The sequence below is a fragment of the Taeniopygia guttata genome, chromosome 7, assembly GCF_048771995.1.
Source record: "Taeniopygia guttata chromosome 7, bTaeGut7.mat, whole genome shotgun sequence".
Lineage (NCBI taxonomy): Eukaryota > Metazoa > Chordata > Aves > Passeriformes > Estrildidae > Taeniopygia > Taeniopygia guttata.
This window is the reverse complement of record NC_133032.1, coordinates 2,739,355-2,752,549: the sequence shown is the minus strand read 5'-3', so window position 1 is coordinate 2,752,549 and position 13,195 is coordinate 2,739,355. Positions and strand designations below refer to the sequence as shown.

General features: G+C 44.4%; 1 protein-coding gene across 13 annotated transcripts in view; it reads left to right on the top strand.

The window, feature by feature from the left end:
* AGAP1 (ArfGAP with GTPase domain, ankyrin repeat and PH domain 1) overlaps positions 1–13,195 on the top strand; it is a 307,825-nt gene that overhangs the window by 101,331 nt on the left and 193,299 nt on the right. For all 13 annotated transcript variants that reach the window (XM_030277040.4, XM_030277043.4, XM_030277041.4 and 10 more), the window contains one exon: positions 10,798–10,883. In XM_030277040.4, the coding sequence (XP_030132900.1) occupies positions 10,798–10,883 (86 nt within the window). The remainder of the gene's footprint in view (positions 1–10,797; positions 10,884–13,195) is intronic.

Below are 13,195 nucleotides of genomic sequence, written 5' to 3'. Positions count from 1 at the left end.
TGGAATTTGAGACTGAATTTTTTGCAGACCAAGGTGAACTGAAGTTTACAGGAGGAGTGAGTGGCAGGAGGCTTCTGTTACTTGTTTAGGTTTTGTTTCCAAAAAGCCACATAGGTGTGAAACATGACTTAAAAGCTTTTCCACATCTCTGGCATGTCTCTGAATATTTAAAGTCATGTTGTGATTATTTCAGTACTTTGTTTTCCAGTGAGTCTAATAAAACAAAACAAAAACAAAACAAACAAACAAAAAAACCCACCAAAAAAAAACCCAACAAAAATGAAAAGACAAACTGTGGTCCAGGGTGTTTCTGCTGGGATGACAAAAAGGAGGTTTTTTCCCTATATACTCTGGGATTCATGTGGACTAATTATTTTTAGTGTTTTAAAAAGCATAAAAGCCATCCACCATCCTGACTTCAGGCAGCAAGAAGCTGTTGCAGTCAGTGGAGGTTTCATCTCTCTTTGTGGTGGAACTTACAATAAAAATGAAATTTTCCCGCAGTAAAAGATACGGAATAAAGCCTTTAATGTGTTTTCCAGAAAGCTGTGAACATTTACTCTCTTTCCAAATTTGACCTAAAAATACTGCAGCCTTCACCACAGAACTTTTTTCAGCACCACAGTGAGCAGGGTAACACTTGAAAGGCAGGAATGGTCTTGTTTTAATATTAAATACCAAATGAAGTGTCACCCTCAGCCTTCCCTTTGAAGCATGTCATGAAAGTATCGTGAAAATAGGTTGCCAGCCTGTACTAAAAGCATGCATTGGTAATCTTCAAGCCTTTTCCAACCTAAAGGATTCTGATTCTGTGTAGGAATTACATCTTGAGGGATGAGTGTCCATGTTTTTCAGTTTATCTCAAGTAACTATTCCTGGCTGATGCTTCCCCAGGAAAGGGTAATTATGCAAGGAGGATTGAGGAAGAGTGCTTTAAAATTTCAGCTGCTTTTGTTCACATCCTCTTAAGAGATTTTCTCCTGGTCACAGACCCTTACACAATATCTGTGCAGAAAGTTCAGGCATAATCTATTAACTGGGATGACCTTCCAGGTGTCTTTATTCAGGTCTGATCCTGGGCTGGATCCAAGAGTGTGGACCTGCTTCACCTGGGAAAAAAAAGCAAAGGGATAAAAAAAGGGATAAAAACACTGCCCCATCCCTGGAAGTGTTCAAGGCCAGGCTTGGAGCACCCTGGGATGGTGGAAGGTGTCCCTGCCCATGGCAGGGGTATAATGGGATGGGCTTTAAAGGCCCTTCCAACCCAAACCACTCTGGGATCCTTCTTTGCTTGCTGGGATTGTGCTGAGAGATTTCACCTTGGGGGGGTTTCTGTTTTGGGTTGAATAGAACATGGGAGCTGGAGCAGAACTGGACAATTTGTCCCCTCTGCAGCACTGGGATTCTTGTCCCTTCTCCACATGATTCATGCAATTCTGCCTGCTGTGAACAATCAGGTTCCTGAGGCTGCCAATCTCTTCACAGAAGCCACTTGCTATTTTTATCTAGTTAATATTTTTCAAATACTTAGGAAGGCTGTATTTACTAAACACCCAAATTTGATCTTTGGTGAATAAAGGGAGGATGTGTCCCAGACTAATCTGTAAGCTCTGTTCTCGGTGAGCAGCTGGCTGAAATGTAAATGAAGAGCAGAGAAATGTGTCCTGTGAGGATGTACTTGGAGCTTTCCTCGGAATCATTCATGCTTACTTGTCGAGGATTTTTTGGAATTCCAGAAAATCACCATCAGACATGTCAAAATGTACACAGAGCTTACACAGGGAGACTTTGCAAGAATCCCAACATGAGTTTAAAAAAGCCACATTAACCTTAAATTCGCATTTTGTGGTTCCTGGAGGGCAAAAGAGACTTTCAGATGAAGCTGAATTTTTTTGTGTTGGTTTCAAATCCTTGGTGCAGTTTTCACGAGCCCCCTCAGCACTTTGGGGCATATGAAGGTTTTTTTTTTTGCCCTGTCAACCCACAGGCAGACTCTGTCTCGTGTTCAGAAGACAGTGATGACTTGGGACATGTGTTTCAAAATTACCTCTTTCCAGTTCTTTGTCTTTCTTTTTGCTGTAATAGTACTGAGTGATTATTTTTATTTGGCATTTCACGCTGACACCCAGATATAAAACAACACTTGTCTCTTTTTTGATCCTTTTAAAGCACTGCTACAGAGGGTTCTCCTGGGCTTTTGGAGCCTTTCAGGCTCAGCATAAAAGAGGTTGTTTATGCATTCTGCCCTCTCCCCTCTGGAGCCCTTCCCTCTCCTGGCCCTCCTGGGACTGCCTGTGTGGGTTAGAGAGCTCTTTGAAAAACTCTGTTCCAGCTGTCAGCTTGGGGACTGCTTAAAGTGTCACCCAAATAAGGAGCTCTGTTAATTAAAGGAAAAACTCAAGTATTTGCTCTTTAGGAGGTGCTGAGGAAGCAGATTGCCAGAAAAGCTTCCCTTTTCGGCTGTGTTCCCTGAGGGTCTTTAAGGTGTTCTCTTTAACACCTTGCACCTTGAATGCCCTGAGATTTTGGGGAAATAATGTCTGTAGCATTTGTGTCCTTCTCATAACAGGCTCCTCTGAAGAAAAATCTGTAAAGCAGATTTATAACTTCTGCCACAACTTTAGGCTCTTAACAGGAATAAATGTGACTTCTCCCAAGTAGTGAGTGATGCTACAAGAGGAAATGGCCTCAAGTTGTGCTCAGGGGAGGTTTAGGTTGGATATTCAGGAAAAGTTTTTCACCAAAAGGGTTGTCAAGCATTGGAACAGGCTGCTCAGGGCAGTGGTGGAATCACTGGAAGTGTTCAAAAACCCTGTGGATGTGGCACTGGGGGACAGGGTTCGTGGTGGCCCTGGTGGTGCTGGGTGGGGTCAGACCTGGTGATGTAAAAAGGCTTTTTCAGCCCAAACTCCTCTGGGATTCCATGGGTTTGAGTCTCCAGTGCTCCCTGCTTCTGTTGCTGTTGAAGCCAGTTTGGAGTGGCTCCTGCTGGACCTGCCTTTTGCTTCATTTCTCAAATACTCTTTCTGGATGTATTTCTAAATCATAGCCCACTGTTTCACTCTTCATCTCAAATCCAGGTTTTAATATTTTTCTTTGAAAATGTTCCTTGCTCAGCTTGTATTTGATTTCTTATTGCGAGCTTTTTTTTTTTCCCCTTCACTGAATCTTTTGTTGTTACGGAAAGTTGTATCAAAAAGAAATATTCACAGTATTTTGAAATCTCAACCTTGATTTGCTGCCACAGCAGGCTGTCACTAGGTGTTTTTACCCATTTTAGGAAGGGCAATTATGGTGTAATCACTGCTAAGTCCAGTTTTAACTTCAGGGTTGCTATTTGTGATATAAAACAGTAATGAAAGGACAGGTATTAGAGAAGCTGGCTAGGTATAAAAAGCAAGGGGGTTTTTGAAAAGGCAAGAGGAGTAAGAAAAGGCCTGAGATCTGTGCATCAGTGCTTATACTTTGGACTATTTTCGTGAGCTGTTAAGGGTTTGTTAGTGCACATTAGGATTTTGCAATTATGTTGGAAACTTGTGAGGTCAAGCAGAAATTTTGAGCAGTTGAATTTCGTGTTAGATTGAAAGCTGGGGTGGGTTTGTCTGGAAGATGAAATGCCTGAGAAGCCAACTTAGAAGGAGCTGCAGCAAAAAAATGGATGATATTTTAAATCATGGGGCTGACTTTGTAAGGAACTTTGTTTGGAAAGTGGTGTTTTGGACTGTAAATGTTTAAACCTGGAAAAGACTGGTAGTGGAAAAAGGTAGGAGTGTGCTAAAGTGGTATCACATCCTGCCTGAAGGAGCTGACTCGCTGGGTTTTTTTTTGTTTCCAACTGCTTTGATAAAAATAACCTTTTAAAATTAGACTTGTGTATATACAATTAGTGGGTGTGAGGTATAAACAACTCTCTGCACCTGCTGTCAGTAAAATAAACCAAAAGAAGGAAAAAAAAAAAAAAAAAAAAAAGATTAAAAAAGAGCTATTGGTAGAAATGGGAGCAGTGATTGAACTGTAGGTCCTTGTCAGCTTCTGGCTGCAGGAGGCTCCTGATATTGGGGAGGTTGGGTGGGTGTGAGGGCTCTGGGTGGGTTTCAGAGGAGGGGGTTCCCCCCAGGTTCCTTGGGGTTGTTTTTCCTCCCTTTTAATCTGTCAGAAATGCTTCTAAACTAGGAGAACATATAGCACGTTCAGCTTTTACTTGCTTGGTGCCACAGTTGTTGTGTCTTGACGTGCACTGGGTGTCTGATAAAGATGTGTTCCTGCTTCATGTTGGACTGAGGGGGGTCTGAACCCAAGGTTTATCCCTGGAATTGGGGTGTAGCACTTTGTATGTCTCCTCCCACTTGATATTCTTGCCTGTTTACCTTGGACCATAATAACTAATAACTGGAAAGATGGCAAAATCATTTCCCTTGCCCTAAAATGGCATCAGCATTTTTATTTTTTTAGTAAGAACTCCCACCTCTTCTCCCTTCCTAGTCTGTTCTCCTAAATAAACCAGGGTTCATATGTTTATTTTTCTGACTGGGTGTTTTGTAGGCAGATTTTGGTCCTTATCTGCCATGGGATCCCTATCCAGATCAGCACGGGCTGAGGCTGGCATGGTGACACGGGCTAGGACAAGGTGTCCCCTTCTCCGCACTCTACAGGAATTCCCAGCTGCTTTTCACTCTTGTGCCAGAGGTTTTTGCCATCCTGCCCCATCTTTCCACAGCTGGTTTGTCCCCACTTTTGTCCCCGTGATGCTGCTTTTATTTTTCCCCTCTATTTCTTGAACTCGTTACGGTCACGTTGAAGTACAATCCAATTTTCTACCATAATTGCAGTCCCTCCTGCTTCATTATCTAGAAACTAAATAGCCTGTTACTTCTATCTTCTAGGTTATTAATAATGTGGGTGCAGGAGAGTTGAAACTGCTGCAGAAACTTGGATTGGTTTTGTGCTGCTTCTTTCAGATGAGTCATTTGATGGGGACAGAGTGTGCTTTACCTCTCTGTCTGCGCTCACATTACAGTGATTTTTTTAAGACTGGCCCTCTCTAATTGGCTTAGCACAGTCTGCACTGGCTGTCAGGAGCTTTGCAGTGAAAGTAGAACATGCACTGCTCTGCTCCTGAGCCCTGTCTCTGGGTAATGAGGGAAACTTAATTGCTCAGAGGCCGGCTCTCGTTTGTTTCCATTTATCTTGGTGGTTGATCAATCACCTTCCTCTCCTTCTGCTTGAGATAAAACATTGCATCTGGCTCAGCCTGTTTATCATGGAATCCCAGCATAGTTTGGCTCTGGAGGGACCTTTAAGCTCATTCCATTCCACCCCTGCCATGGGCAGGGACACCCTCCACTGTCCCAGGCTGCTCCAAGCCCCATCCAGCCTGGCCTTGGACACTTCCAGGGATCCAGGGGCAGCCACAGCTGCTCTGGGCACCCTGTGCCAGGGCCTGCCCACCCTCACAGTTTCTTTCCACTATCCCACCCAACCCTGGAGATTCTGTGCAGCTTGAGGTAATTTTTATATATTTTTATGTGTAAGCTTTTTTCCTAAACACTTAAAAACCTAAAATTCCATTGATCTCCCTTCAAATCACTGCCAGGTTTTGGGAACCCATTACATCTGCCCTTCTGGAGAGGCACTGCAAATACATCAGTGAATGCATCTCAGAATTCAGTTGTTAAATGGCATTGAAGCTGCTACTAAAATTCCAGCAGTGAACCCTCTTTCCATGGAGTTGCAAAATCATATATTAGTGCTTCCTTGCCAATTTTTAGGTAAAGATCCAATTATAAGATGTAATATTGCATTTATATATGGTGCCTGTGGGGGTAACTTCCTTTAATTGGGTATGGCTTGATAGTTCCAGGAGACCTCTCCGTGTATTTCCTGAACTAAATCCTAAACCTATTGAGAGAAGCAGATGGTGGGGGTTGAAAAGCTCAGTCTAGGCTGCTTTTGTTGGCTTTTGGGGTTTGTTTTACCCAGGTAGTTGGTTGGGAAGGTGGTCCAGGGCTCCTTTTTCAGCCTCCGTCTCTTGTGGCAGTTATGGTTCCTTGGTTTTTGATCCTCGACCCAGCTCAGCTGCTCATGGTTTCTGAATTTTTGTTTAGCACAGTGGTTATATTCAGGAAATACCCACAATTGTGGAATATCCTGAGCTGGAAGGTTCACTGATCCAGCACAGACACCCCAACAGTCCCACCCTGTGCATCCCTGAGAGCTTTGTCCAAACACTCGTGGAGTTTTGGCAGGATGGAGGTCATGACCATTTCCTGGGGAGCCTGGTCAGTGCCCCAGCACGCTCTGGGGGAAGAACCTTTTCCTTGTTTTGATTTTTTTTTTTTCTTTCATGGAAATACTGCAAAAAACATTTAAAAATTAGTTTATTTAAATAAAAATTGCCAGTATCAAACCAGAAGACCGCTATTTGGCCATCTGTTTGAACAGAGAGAATTTTTGAACGTGTTTCCCTGAAGAGGAGCCAGGTTCTTGGCACTGAGGGGGAAAAAAGGGAGAGAATGTGCATGTGTGAGACAACTGGCTGCTGTTGTCAAATGCACATGTCACTGGGAATATAAAATACAGGCTTTCAGAGCTGCCTCAGTCCTCCCTTCTGTCTTGCCCTGCCACAGTAGACGTTCAGCTGCTGCCTGCGCTTGTCGTGCAGCCAGCCCCCCGAATTTATCCTTCTCATATGGCTAAATAACTTCATCCCCGTGGCAATTTGCTTGAATAAAGAGCCTGGTGAGCGCAGTGGAGCCTGGGGATACGGCAGGCTGCTCCGGTGAGCAATTACGCGCTGGAACGGCTCTCGGCGAGAGGAGGGGGTGGCCAGCCTGTCAGAGCCTGCATTAAAGCCTTCATCCCCAGAATTCCCCATGTAATTCCCAGCTTTTGTAAAAGAGGGCACCTCTGATTACAAATATGTGCAGTGTTTAAAATTAATTCCAATGTTTGCTGGTTAATTTCTGCGCCACCGCTGATTCCGTGCACTCACCTATGGAGTGTCGTGCATGACAATGAGATCAGGAAGCTGTGGCTGATCCCCCCTATTCCACTTTGTGCTGGGTCTTCAGCCAGGGTTGTAAATTGCTGATGCACAGAATTTATTTAGCTTTATCAAGCTTTATGTTGATCAAAGCCTGTATTTATGTGGGGCATTTTACAGGAGGAGTGTGGCCGGATGCACCTGGGAGAACGGGGATGGTTTGTGGGCTGCTTCACGAGTCTGGGCACAGGGAGCGGTATTTGTCACCTGTAAAAATTCTGTGCTCATCTGACAATGAGCCTGTGTGAATGGATACTGTTCTAGTCCTGGAAAACTGGGAATAACTGCCCTGAAGTGCCTGTGGTGCCCCATCCTTTGGCCGCCAGTCGTCCCCTCCCCGTGGCCTCCCCTGGCAGGTACATCTGGGAGCTGAGGGGCTCCCTCATTAAAAAGCTGCGTGTGTCATAATCCTGATGGGACCAGAGCAAAGCCAGCCACCTCCCCTGGGAGTGCTGCTGTGGGTTTTGAGCTTGTACTTTATATTATGAAGGTCATTTCTTTGTTCTCAGTGCTATTGGTTTAAACAGCAATTCCTGGCTCCGTCACAAATGCAGGTATTTAGGAAAATAGGGGGTATTTTGTAGCTCTGGGAGAGTGTTTGGCTTTCTCGTGGGTTGCTGTAGTGCAATATTTGAACTGGCTGACCTCTGTAATTCCTCTTTGCCTGTGATGCTTTACAAACTCCTAGATGTATTTTTTAAAAAATAACGAGCGTGGTGCTGTCCCAGCTGAACCACCCCAAAATCGCTGCCCTTGCCCATGCTGCTTATGGCTCTCATCAAGGCTTATCAAACCAAAGGCAGAAGCAGTTTATTGTTTGCCTTAATCCCACAACCACAGATACCTGCAGGGTACAGCATTGCTCTTTATTTTCTTCACTGTTTATGCTTTTGTTTGTGTAAATTCTTGTTATTGAGGTAGGTTTTCTTAATCTCTGTCCTGTGCAGCACCTAATTTTGTGGTGTGCTCATGATAAGGGCTCCTTAATGGTGTAGAAGCACAAGTTATTAGGGATGAATCCCACTGTGAGCTGAGATTTGCATAAAATAATTCTTACTCGAGGGATGAGCATGAGTTTGCTGTTTCATTTCTGAGCCTTCAGATTTGTTTTGAAATATTTAGTACAGCTTGGAAATGCAGGGCATTCTTAGAAACAGTTTGGTTGGAGGGGTGTTAAATTCCAACTATTTGTCATGAAATACTTAAATCCAAGCAAAAATCAAGGATTCTGAGGATGTGCCTATTCCAGCTAATGAGCACATCCTGCTTTTAAGGGTGAAGAAGGCACTTGAGCAGATCTGAGCTGACTGTGGCTGTTGGCTGCAGCAGGGTGACAGCCCTCGGTGAAGTGGGACAGCACGTCAGGATCTGAATTTAATACTGGAAATAACAATAATTGCACTGAGCTCCATGCCCGGTGTTTTTGGGGAAGGCAAGGAGCAGGTCCCCAAGGTGATCATTTAGTGTGGATTCAGATAGGAAAGGAGCTAACTTGCACTGTATTCATTAAATTTAATACCCATTTCCATGCTGCTCTCAACAGTCAAATCATGAAGAGTAAATTCTTAGGGCTCATGTTTGTAAGATGGGTATGTACACTCAAATATTTTTTTTTTATTTTTCAACTCTCTCCTTAAGCTTTTTAATCCACCCTGTCTGTACCTTCTTTGTGCCTCTGAGGACTCTGAAGGTACAGTGAGACTGGCAGGGCATCCTATTGACCATGGGAATAATGAGTTGGCTTCTAAATGCATTTGGTGTGTGGTCTTTTAGAATTAGCTGGGGCAACTTGCCGTGTTTAAAAAAAAAAAAAAAAGGAAATGGCAATTAGGCAGAACTTTGCCTCTCTGATCAGGCATATACTGTATTTCCATTGTTACTTACAGCTTTAGAAGCCCTCTCTGGAGGACTCTATATTAAGTAATTCATCTTAGTTAACACTTCATTGGCAAGTCTGTGCAATTAATCGACAGTATATAGAAATAATGGCCTGATTAATAGAAAGAGGACTGAGACTGTTTTCTTTACAAGTTTTACACTTGTTTGGGATTGTTCTTTTCAGGTTCAGTAATGATAGATATTTATCTGCCACTTGATCTGTGAAGGCAGGATTTAAATCCACTTTGTGAGTGAGATAATGAAAATCCATACATGGTTCTTCTGCTCCTTCTGTGCCATTAAACAACCAGAAATGTGATAGTCTTAATTGTTGCATGTTTAATACTGCTAATAGGATAAATTTATAAAGAAAAGATTTTAAAAAAAACAAACAAAAAAACCCCAGCACAAACCCACAAAACCTCCCGTTCTTACATCTTTTATGACGCACAAAATGTGTTTAAACACGCTTAAATGTTGCACAGAGCTGAGCTGTGGAGGAATCTTGGTTTGAAAGCTGCTGTTGTGGTTGGGCTGGGGGGGAATGGTGGGTCTAAGCCAGTGTGGGGTTCCCCCAAGGCAGCAGTTTTTGTGCAGATTGTTGTGTTTTGAGGATCAGCATTAGCCTGGGAGTGCTGACTTACTTGCTTAGGGAGCTTGTCTGGAGAGCAGGGCAGAGCTGTTGGCTCTCTGCCATTGGTTTTGGTAGAATGACACGTTTTCAAGCTGGGAAATAGAGTTCAAATCAGAACTAATTCCAGTTTTTAAAAATAGGAAGAAGAGAGAAGTTTGGGGGGTGTTAATGGCTGTGTTTTACCTCAGCATGGTAAGCTCAGCTGTGAGGGTGGATGATGCTAAGCTTGGGGCCCTGGGGGCTTTGGGGCTTAGGTGGGGAGATAAGAGTGGGTTTGCTCCAGGAGAGGAGCCTAAATGCCTCCCCAGTGCTTAGGCCAAGCTTGCTAATCCTGGCTTAGGCTCCATCACACCAGAAGCTCTAAATGGGATTTAGAGCTCTGCTCTAATTTTGAGAGAGGCAGCAGAATGCCCAAAATATGCTTTTAGCCCCAAAAGAAGCAATCCCAGCCCTGCCTTAGGGTGGTGGCTGAGTCCCTGTGAGCCAGGGGACAGGAGGTGACAGAGCAGCTGCTCCAGCTGCTGGAGTTGGAGCCTCCTTGTTATTAATTCCCTGGAAATCCAGGATCAGGGATAGGATGTGGCTGGAGGCTGTGGCTGCACTCTCTTCAGCCAGATGTCCAAAGCAGGTGTGGGATTCATCCTGAGCCAGCAGCACAGGGTTCTCTGCTAGTTTAACACATCTCTCCAGAGGTAGCACCATTGTAACTTTTTGTCTAACATGTGTGTGGTACCTTCCCCTAACTGTGGTGTGTGAGTGTAGAGCTCTCATCCCATAACATCCCATGTGTGCTCTGAGAACTGGGCTTCCCTTGAGGAAATGCTGGATGACACAAGAAACTGGTTTTGGTGACAAGACACAATGCTGTTTGTGTGCACTTTGCCTTTCTTAGAGACACTTCTCTCACAATTATTAATAACAAAGGTGACACATACAGGGCTTTAACTGTATGTATCAACCCCAAGGACACCAAATGTGGGTTGTAATGCAATTCCTGCCTTTTCCCCACATCATCCTTATTCTTTATAAATAGATATATATATATATGTGTGTGTGTATATATATATATAAGGCAAGTACATGCCTTAACTTAAAGTAATTCCCATGTATGTGCATATAAACTTCAGTAACATTCCAGTTGTTGGTTAATTTGAAAAGACCTTTTTTTTTCCACAAGCGAAGCCTTTTTCTGTTGTGTGTTTTGTACTTTTGCTCTCTGTAACGTGCTGCTTTTATGTGGCAGGTGGGAGATTCAAGAAGGAGATAGTGGTTGATGGACAGAGCTACCTGCTGCTGATCAGAGATGAAGGAGGCCCTCCAGAGGCACAGGTGAGCCCAAAGCCTTGCTTTCCTTGTTTTTCAAAACTTCCTTTGAAAGAACTGGCTCTGCTTTGTTCTGTCCTGGCTCCTTCTCACCTTTCTGCCAGCAGAATTCCAGCATCACCCTCAGGTGAAAAAGATTTTGTCCAGCAAATGGTTGGGATTTCAGGTATGATGGATGGATGAGTGTGTGTAGCAGATATTTGGGATTCTGACTGACACTCTGCAAGTCAGGATATACAGCTCATTTATACTGAATTCTCAAGCAATGTGCTGCCCCTGGTGACACATCAGGATTTCGTAGAATCACAGAATGGTTTTGGTGGTAAGGGACCTTAAAGCTCATCTCACTGCCACCCCCTGCCATGGGCAGGGACACTTTCCTCTATCCCAGGGTGTTCCAAGTCCCCATGTCCAACCGGGCCTTGGACACTTCCAGGGATCTGGGCATCCTGTGCCTGAGCTTCCCCACCTTCACAGGGAGGAATTCCTTCCCAGTGTTCCATGTAACCCTGCCCTGTGGCAGTGGGAAGCCATTGCCTGTGTCCTGTGCTGCTCTAGGCCCTTGTTCCAAGTCCCTCTTGAAGCCCCTCTGGAAGGGGCTCCAAGGTCTCCCTGGAGCCTTCTTTTCTCCAGGTTGAACACCCCCAGCTCTCCCAGCCTGTCCAAGCCACTGGCTGTGGCAAGACGCTTGAGGGTTTGAGTGCTTGACCCATACTCTGTTTTGAGCAAGAGTTTGCTCATGTGCTGCTTAAATCACCTCAGGCCCATCTGTGCTTTCTGCAGGCAGCATCCTTTGTCTTGGGCATCCTCATCCGCCTCTATCTCTCCTCACCTGGGCACGGGCAGGATTTCCTGAGTGTTGGCTGCTGCTGGCCTTGCTTTGCCCAGCTCTTCCGGGAGGGATCAGCTTCCAAACAAGCAATAATTTAGCATCAGGAACTGCACTGTGGCCAAACAGCTGAGGGGGAGCAGTGCCAGCAGCAGCAGCTTGGGTTTCAATGCAGCACCACAGCTCCAGGAGGGTGAGAGCGTGGGGGAAGGTGGCAGGACAAAGGGGAAGAGAAAGGACGTGGAGGAAATGGAGGCTGAGAGAGACATCCTGGAAGGAAGTCACAGGACAAAATAAAGCCTTGGCACATCTGCAGCCGTGTCAGCAGGAGCAACAAGGAAAGCTCTGTCTGGGGCTGGGAGGGATTTGGCTGAGGCAGTCCCTGGTTTCCAGCCTCTGATGCTTAGAGAACATTCACTCATCTAAAAATGTAAATAGTGGAGGTGTAAAGGTACATGCAGCAATCTGAGATGGTTTTGTGCCTGGAGAACCGAGTTTGTGGAGTTCACAGGAGCTGCCTGCACACTGATGAACAGCATGGGGTGTGCTCCTGGGATGTGCCAGGTATATCTGGGGTTTTGCTGTTGTCCAGTGGAAGGTGTCCCTGCCCATGGCAGGGGTTTGGTTTGAGATGAGCTTTAAGGTCCCTTCCAACCCAGACCATTCTGGGATTCTGGAGTGGCTCAGATTTGTTCTCCATCCTCATGATTTGCTGAAGGGGTCTGAGGCTTCAGTGCTGTCTCACCTTTCAGCATGAGGCTTTCCTGTAAATTCCCTATGGAGTTTTTGGGTGTGATTTCAAGTTACATGTCTATTAAAAATCTTTAATCTGTTCATTAATTCCTGCAATGAAAAGTTTGCTTGTGTGTACATGAATAATTGGGATTGAATTCCAACTGCAATAAGGAGCTGACATGTGGAGTTCTGGCACTGGGTCATGGGTATTCCCCAGACTACTATCCCCTTCTTTTTGGCAAGGAGGGAGAAAAAACAAACTTCCCTGAAGACTCATTTTGTGAGTCTGTGATCTCTCTTTTCTTTGCCTAAGATAAAATGGTTCAAAGATGAAAATAATTCAATTTTCTGTAAAACCAAATTAACCTAGTGACTGACCTACAATGAGCTACTCTGTGTAACTTTTTAAATTTAAAACTCTTTTTACAATTTGGTTTTGGGCTTGCCTTGAACTAACAGCTCTGCCCACTCACAGTAATGTCTGAGAATGGATTTCTATACCAGCACCTGATTTGTCCTTGTTTCAAGCCATTTCCTGCACAATACTCTGGATGAGACATCCAGTGTTTCCAGACCTTGTGTTTCCCAAAATTCCTTTGGGTTTTTTTGTACCACAGATCTGATGTCCACAAAGATTAAGCTGCATTTCAGTATGAAAAGAGAAATAGGGAATTGCTGGAAATGTTTTGTGTCTGCAGGAACTGCACTGTGTATATCTGTCGAGTGCTTTAAAATAATCCTTATTAGAAAGCTG